At 45.2% G+C, this 8135-nt stretch overlaps 1 protein-coding gene across 1 annotated transcript in view; it reads left to right on the top strand.

The window, feature by feature from the left end:
- The window catches only part of LOC135538745 (unconventional myosin-XV-like), a 19216-nt gene extending 11659 nt beyond the window's left edge, over positions 1 to 7557 (top strand). Inside the window, exons 9-10 of the mRNA XM_064964650.1 lie at positions 1454 to 1600; positions 3934 to 7557. Coding sequence (XP_064820722.1) covers positions 1454 to 1600; positions 3934 to 4035 — 249 coding nt within the window. The 3' untranslated portion in view covers positions 4036 to 7557. The remainder of the gene's footprint in view (positions 1 to 1453; positions 1601 to 3933) is intronic.
- The last annotated feature ends 578 nt before the right edge of the window (positions 7558 to 8135 follow it).

Genomic DNA, 8135 nt, shown 5'->3' with positions numbered 1-8135 from the left:
TGATATAAAATGCTAACCTCCCCTGTTATTGTAATGGTGAGAGGTTAGCATGTCTTGGGGGGAATGATATAAAATGCTAACCTCCCCTGTTATTGTAATGGTGAGAGGTTAGCATGTCTTGGAGATATGATATAAAATGCTAACCTCCCCTGTTATTGTAATGAGAGGTTAGCATGTCTTGGGAGTATGATATAAAATGCTAACCTCCCCTGTTATTGTAATGGTGAGAGGTTAGCATGTCTTGGGGGTATGATATAAAATGCTAACATCCCCTGTTATTGTAATGGTGAGAGGTTAGCATGTCTTGGGGGTATGATATAAAATGCTAACCTCCCTGTTATTGTAATGGTGAGAGGTTAGCATGTCTTGGAGGTATGATATAAAATGCTAACCTCCCCTGTTATTGTAATGGTGAGAGGTTAGCATGTCTTGGGGGTATGATATAAAATGCTAACCTCCCCTGTTATTGTAATGGTGAGAGGTTAGCATGTCTTGGGGGTATGATATGAAATGCTAACCTCCCCTGTTATTGTAATGGTGAGAGGTTAGCATGTCTTGGAGGTATAATATAAAATGCTAACCTCCCTGTTATTGTAATGGTGAGAGGTTAGCATGTCTTGGAGGTATGCTAACCTCCCCTGTTATTGTAATGGTGAGAGGTTAGCATGTCTTGGGGGTATGATATAAAATGCTAACCTCCCCTGTTATTGTAATGGTGAGAGGTTAGCATGTCTTGGGAGTATGATATAAAATGCTAACCTCCCCTGTTATTGTAATGGTGAGAGGTTAGCATGTCTTGGGGGTATGCTATTTCTACGTCTGTAAGTTTATCACTCATCATTTTTCACAATTCATTTAGGACTGTCTGGAACTAATCATCCCTCCCTCCCTCCCTCTCTATCTTTCTCTATATCTCTCATCTTTCTCTCCCTCCCTCCCTCCCTCCCTCCCTCCCTCCCTCCCTCCCTCCCTCCCTCCCTCCCTCCCTCTATCTTTCTCTATATCTCTCTCATCTTTCTCTCCCTCCCTCCCTCCCTCCCTCCCTCCCTCCCTCCCTCCCTCCCTCCCTCCCTCCCTCCCTCCCTATCTTTCTCTATATCTCTCATCTTTCTCTCCCTCCCTCCCTCACTCACTCACTCACTCACTCACTCTCTATCTTTCTCCCCCTCCCTCCCTCCCTCCCTCCCTCCCTCCCTCCCTCCCTCCCTCCCTCCCTCCCTCCCTCCCTCCCTAACAGTGTGTGTGTGTGTTTCTCTCTCAGGACTCTGTCTCCCAGCGTACCACCCAGCCATACACTAACAGTGTGTGTGTGTGTGTGTGTTTCTCTCTCAGGACTCTGTCTCCCAGCGTACCACCCAGCTATACACTAACAGTGTGTGTGTGTTTCTCTCTCAGGACTCTGTCTCCCAGCGTACCACCCAGCCATACACTAACAGTGTGTGTGTGTGTTTAGGAGGCCACGGCGCGTTACCCTCTGAATGAGATCCAGTCCACCAGAACCCAGAGACCAACAGGAGGCTCCAGCTCCTCCTATCCCTACGTCGACATTCTGCTGGGAGACCTGCTGACACAGCGAATCACACAGCTGCAGCTGGAACAGGTCTGTGTCTGTGTTGGAACAACGTTGTGTCTGTGTTGGAACAATGTTGTGTCTGTGTTGAAACAATGTGTTGTGTCTGTGTTGAAACAACGTTGTGTCTGTGTTGAAACAATGTTGTGTCTGTGTTGAAACAATGTTGTGTCTGTGTTGTAACAATGTTGTGTCTGTGTTGAAACAATGTTGTGTCTGTGTTGAAACAATGTTGTGTCTGTGTTGAAACAATGTTGTGTCTGTGTTGAAACAATGTGTTGTCTGTGTTGGAACAATGTTGTGTCTGTGTTGTAACAATGTGTTGTGTCTGTGTTGGAACAATGTTGTGTCTGTGTTGAAACAATGTGTTGTGTCTGTGTTGAAACAACGTTGTGTCTGTGTTGTAACAATGTGTTGTGTCTGTGTTGTAACAACGTTGTGTCTGTGTTGAAACAATGTTGTGTCTGTGTTGTAACAACGTTGTGTCTGTGTTGAAACAATGTTGTGTCTGTTGAAACAATGTGTTGTGTCTGTACTGTGTCTGTGTTGAAACAATGTTGTGTCTGGGTTGAAACAATGTTGTGTCTGTGTTGTAACAATGTTGTGTCTGTGTTGAAACAATGTGTTGTGTCTGTGTTGAAACAACGTTGTGTCTGTGTTGAAACAATGTGTTGTGTCTGTGTTGAAACAACGTTGTGTCTGTGTTGAAACAATGTTGTGTCTGTGTTGAAACAACGTTGTGTCTGGGTTGAAACAATGTTGTGTCTGTGTTGTAACAATGTTGTGTCTGTGTTGAAACAATGTGTTGTGTCTGTGTTGAAACAACGTTGTGTCTGTGTTGAAACAATGTTGTGTCTGTGTTGTAACAACATTGTGTCTGTGTTGAAACAATGTGTTGTGTCTGTGTTGAAACAACGTTGTGTCTGTGTTGAAACAATGTTGTGTCTGTGTTGTAACAACATTGTGTCTGTGTTGAAACAATGTTGTGTCTGTGTTGAAACAACGTTGTGTCTGTGTTGTAACAATGTGTTGTGTCTGTGTTGAAACAATGTTGTGTCTGTGTTGAAACAACGTTGTGTCTGTGTTGAAACAATGTGTTGTGTCTGTGTTGAAACAATGTTGTGTCTGTGTTGAAACAATGTTGTGTCTGTGTTGAAACAATGTGTTGTGTCTGTGTTGAAACAACGTTGTGTCTGTGTTGAAACAATGTTGTGTCTGTGTTGAAACAACGTTGTGTCTGTGTTGTAACAATGTGTTGTGTCTGTGTTGAAACAATGTTGTGTCTGTGTTGAAACAACGTTGTGTCTGTGTTGAAACAATGTGTTGTGTCTGTGTTGAAACAATGTTGTGTCTGTGTTGAAACAATGTTGTGTCTGTGTTGAAACAATGTGTTGTGTCTGTGTTGAAACAACGTTGTGTCTGTTGAAACAATGTGTTGTGTCTGTGTTGAAACAATGTTGTGTCTGTGTTGAAACAATGTTGTCTGTGTTGAAACAATGTTGTGTCTGTGTTGAAACAACGTTGTGTCTGTGTTGAAACAACGTTGTGTCTGTGTTGAAACAATGTGTTGTGTCTGTGTTGAAACAATGTGTTGTGTCTGTGTTGGAACAATGTGTTGTGTCTGTGTTGAAACAATGTTGTGTCTGTGTTGAAACAACGTTGTGTCTGTGTTGTAACAATGTTGTGTCTGTGTTGAAACAATGTTGTGTCTGTGTTGAAACAATGTTGTGTCTGTGTTGAAACAATGTTGTGTCTGTGTTGAAACAATGTTGTGTCTGTGTTGAAACAATGTTGTGTCTGTGTTGAAACAACGTTGTGTCTGTGTTGTAACAACGTTGTGTCTGTGTTGAAACAATGTTGTGTCTGTGTTGAAACAATGTTGTGTCTGTGTTGTAACAACGTTGTGTCTGTGTTGAAACAATGTGTTGTGTCTGTGTTGAAACAACGTGTTGTGTCTGTGTTGAAACAATGTGTTGTGTCTGTGTTGAAACAACGTGTTGTGTCTGTGTTGAAACAACGTTGTGTCTGTGTTGAAACAACGTTGTGTCTGTGTTGGAACAATGCGTTGTGTCTGTGTTGGAACAATGTGTTGTGTCTGTGTTGTAACAACGTTGTGTCTGTGTTGAAACAACGTTGTGTCTGTGTTGTAACAACGTTGTGTCTGTGTTGTAACAACGTTGTGTCTGTGTTGTAACAACGTTGTGTCTGTGTTGGAACAATGTTGTGTCTGTGTTGTAACAACGTTGTGTCTGTGTTGAAACAATGTTGTGTCTGTGTTGAAACAACGTTGTGTCTGTGTTGTAACAACGTTGTGTCTGTGTTGAAACAATGTTGTGTCTGTGTTGTAACAACGTTGTGTCTAGGGTCTGGAGTTGTGTCGGGTCATCGCCATGCACATGGAAAACATGCTGTCAGTCCGGGAGAAGAGACTCACCCTGCCACCGAGTGAGATCACTCTGTTATAAAACTCTATCTGTCTGTCAGTCCGGGAGAAGAGACTCACCCTGCCACCGAGTGAGATCACTCTGTTATAAAACTCTGTCTGTCTGTCAGTCCGGGAGAAGAGACTCACCCTGCCACCGAGTGAGATCACTCTGTTATAAAACTCTGTCAGTCTGTCAGTCCGGGAGAAGAGACTCACCCTGCCACAGAGTGAGATCACTCTGTTATAAAACTCTGTCTGTCTGTCAGTCCGGGAGAAGAGACTCACCCTGCCACCTAGTGAGATCACTCTGTTATAACACTCTGTCAGTCTGTCTGTCCGGGAGAAGAGACTCACCCTGCCACCCAGTGAGATCACTCTGTTATAAAACTCTGTCTGTCTGTCTGTCCGGGAGAAGAAGAAGTGGTAGATGGTGGTAGATTGTGGTAGTTGGTGGTAGTTGGTGGTAGATTGTGGTAGATGGTGGAAGATGGTGGTAGATGGTGGTAGATGGTGGAAGATGGTGGTAGATGGTGGTAGATGTTGGTGGTAGATTGTGGTAGATGGTGGTAGTTAGTGGTAGATTGTGGTAGTTGGTGGAAGATGGTGGTAGTTGGTGGTAGATGGTGGTAGATGGTGATAGATAGTGGTAGATGGTGGTAGATGGTGGTAGATAGTGGTAGATTGTGGTAGATGGTGGTAGATGGTGGTAGTTGGTGGTAGATTGTGGTAGATGGTGGTAGATGGTGGTAGTTGGTGGTAGATTGTGGTAGATGGTGGAAGATGGTGGTAGATGGTGGTAGATGTTGGTGGTAGATTGTGGTAGATGGTGGTAGTTAGTGGTAGATTGTGGTAGTTGGTGGAAGATGGTGGTAGTTGGTGGTAGATGGTGGTAGATGGTGATAGATGGTGATAGATGGTGGTAGTTGGTGGTAGATTGTGGTAGATGGTGATAGTTGGTGGTAGTTGGTGGTAGTTGGTGGTAGATTGTGGTAGATGGTGGTAGATGGTGGTAGATGTTGGTGGTAGATTGTGGTAGATGGTGGTAGTTAGTGGTAGATTGTGGTAGATTGTGGTAGATGGTGGTAGATGGTGATAGATAGTGGTAGATGGTGGTAGTTGGTGGTAGATTGTGGTAGATGGTGGTAGTTAGTTGTAGAAGGGGTTAGAAGGTGGTAGATGGTGTTAGTTTGTGGTAGATGGTGGTAGATAGTGGTAGTTGGTGGTAGATATTGATAGTTGGTGGTATATGGTGGTATATGGTGGTAGATGGTGGTAGATGGTGGTAGTTAGTGGTAGATGGTGGTCGATGGTGGTAGATAGTGGTCGATGGTGTTATATGGTGGTCGATGGTGGTATATGGTGATAGATAGTGGTAGTTGGTGGTAGATGGTGGTAGTTGGTGCTAGAAGGTGCTAGATAGTGGTAGATAGTGGTAGATGTTGCTAGATGGTGATATATAGTGGTAGATAGGGGTAGATCTTGCTAGATGGTGATAGATAGTGGTAGATAGTGGTAGATCGTGGTAGTTAGTGGTAGATGGTGGTAGATGGTGATAGAAGGTGGTAGATGGTGTTAGAAGGTGGTAGATGGTGATAGATAGTGGTAGATGGTGGTAGTTAGTGGTAGATGGTGTTAGAAGTTGGTAGATGGTGATAGATGGTGGTAGATAGTGGTAGAAGGTGGTAGATGGTGGTAGATAGTGGTAGATGGTGATAGAAGGTGGTAGATGGTTGTAGTTAGTGGTAGATGGTGGTAGATGGTGATAGATGGTGATAGATGGTGGTAGTTAGTGGTAGATAGTGGTAGATGGTGGTAGTTAGTGGTAGATGGTGGTAGATAGTGATAGAAGGTGGTAGATGGTGGTAGATGGTGATAGATGGTGGTAATTGGTGGTAGATGGTGTTAGAAGGTGGTAGATGGTGGTAGATGGTGTTAGAAGGTGGTAGGCGGTGGTAGATGGTGGTAGAGGGTGGTAGATGGTGTTAGAAGGTGGTAGATAGTGGTAGATGGTGTTAGAAGGTGGTAGGCGGTGATAGAAGGTGGTAGATGGTGTTAGATAGTGGTAGATGGTGATAGAAAGTGGTAGATGGTGGTAGTTAGTGGTAGGCGGTGGTAGATTGATCGTTCTGTATCTACACCACACTGTCACAAGGGGGAGGAATAACTCTGATCTATCAGTGTGGCACAGATTGACCATCTTTTCCTAAATCAATGGAGGTGTTTTCAGTCTGATAGTCTCTCTTCTCTGGCAATAAAGTCCTGCATCGGGCAACAACAACAAATCAGCTGGCGGTGGTTCTGGAGTTAAGAGAGAACTTGGTGAAATACAATCGGGGAATTACACTTGACATGTGGACTGACGATTGTCAAAAATAAGGCACGATGGGCTGTTGGTTTCTGTCCCTCTGAAAACCAGAAGTTAATCATTCTAAATACAAACTGTCTTTATTTACCATATTGTGGAAGAGTGACAGACCCTCTGTATGAAGGGAGGTTCTGACACACGGAGTCCTCCTTTACTGAGGTGAAGAAGAGACAGGAAGGGAGGTTCTGACACACAGAGTCCTCCTTTACTGAGGTGAAGAAGAGACAGGAAGGGAGGTTCTAACACACGGAGTCCTCCTTTACTGAGGTGAAGAAGAGACAGGAAGGGAGGTTCTAACACACGGAGTCCTCCTTTACTGAGGTGAAGAAGAGACAGGAAGGGAGGTTCTAACACACAGAGTCCTCCTTTACTGAGGTGAAGAAGAGACAGGAAGGGAGGTTCTAACACGGAGTCCTCCTTTACTGAGGTGAAGAAGAGACAGGAAGGGAGGTTCTGACACATGGAGTCCTCCTTTACTGAGGTGAAGAAGAGACAGGAAGGGAGGTTCTAACACGGAGTCCTCCTTTACTGAGGTGAAGAAGAGACAGGAAGGGAGGTTCTGACACACGGAGTCCTCCTTTACTGAGGTGAAGAAGAGACAGGAAGGGAGGTTCTAACACGGAGTCCTCCTTTACTGAGGTGAAGAAGAGACAGGAAGGGAGGTTCTGACACATGGAGTCCTCCTTTACTGAGGTGAAGAAGAGACAGGAAGGGAGGTTCTGACACACGGAGTCCTCCTTTACTGAGGTGAAGAAGAGACAGGAAGGGAGGTTCTAACACACGGAGTCCTCCTTTACTGAGGTGAAGAAGAGACAGGAAGGGAGGTTCTAACACACGGAGTCCTCCTTTACTGAGGTGAAGAAGAGACAGGAAGGGAGGTTCTAACACGGAGTCCTCCTTTACTGAGGTGAAGAAGAGACAGGAAGGGAGGTTCTAACACACGGAGTCCTCCTTTACTGAGGTGAAGAAGAGACAGGAAGGGAGGTTCTAACACACAGAGTCCTCCTTTACTGAGGTGAAGAAGAGACAGGAAGGGAGGTTCTAACACACAGAGTCCTCCTTTACTGAGGTGAATAAAGAAATGTTTTGACTGTTTTGTCCACGTTAATCTTATGTTGTGTTCTATTATCTGCGACACTGAGGTTACAATGAAGAATGTAAACTAAATACATCTAATTAAATCCTATTCATAATGAATAATCAGTGGCTGTGTTGCTTTTCATTTTTTTCTTATTTATTTTATCTTGTACGAATTTATTTTATATTTTTTAGATGATACAAAACATACACATACAAACGGCAACTACATCACCCTGCCCAGACCCACCTGCTCACACCCCCATCTACAACACCCACATCACCCTGCACGGACCCACCTGCTCACAACCCCATCTACAATACCCACATCACCCTGCCCAGACCCACCTGCTCACACCACCATCTACAACGCCCACATCACCCTGCCCAGACCGACCTGCTCACACCCCCATCACCCTGCCCAGACCCACCTGCTCACACCCCCATCACCCTGCCCAGACCCACCTGCTCACACCCCCATCACCCTGCCCAGACCCACCGGCTCACACCCCCATCTCCAACGCCCACATCACCCTGCCAAGACCCACCTGCTCACACCCACATCACCCTGCCCAGACCCACCTGCTCACACCCCCATCTCCAACGCCCACATCACCCTGCCCAGACCCACCTGCTCACACCCCCATCTCCAACGCCCACATCACCCTGCCCAGACCCACCTGCTCACACCCCCATCT

This window comes from Oncorhynchus masou, unplaced genomic scaffold, assembly GCF_036934945.1.
Source record: "Oncorhynchus masou masou isolate Uvic2021 unplaced genomic scaffold, UVic_Omas_1.1 unplaced_scaffold_181, whole genome shotgun sequence".
In the NCBI taxonomy this organism is placed as follows: Eukaryota; Metazoa; Chordata; class Actinopteri; order Salmoniformes; family Salmonidae; genus Oncorhynchus; species Oncorhynchus masou.
Note: the sequence above shows the minus strand (reverse complement) of the source record. Positions and strands in the feature narration are given on the sequence as shown.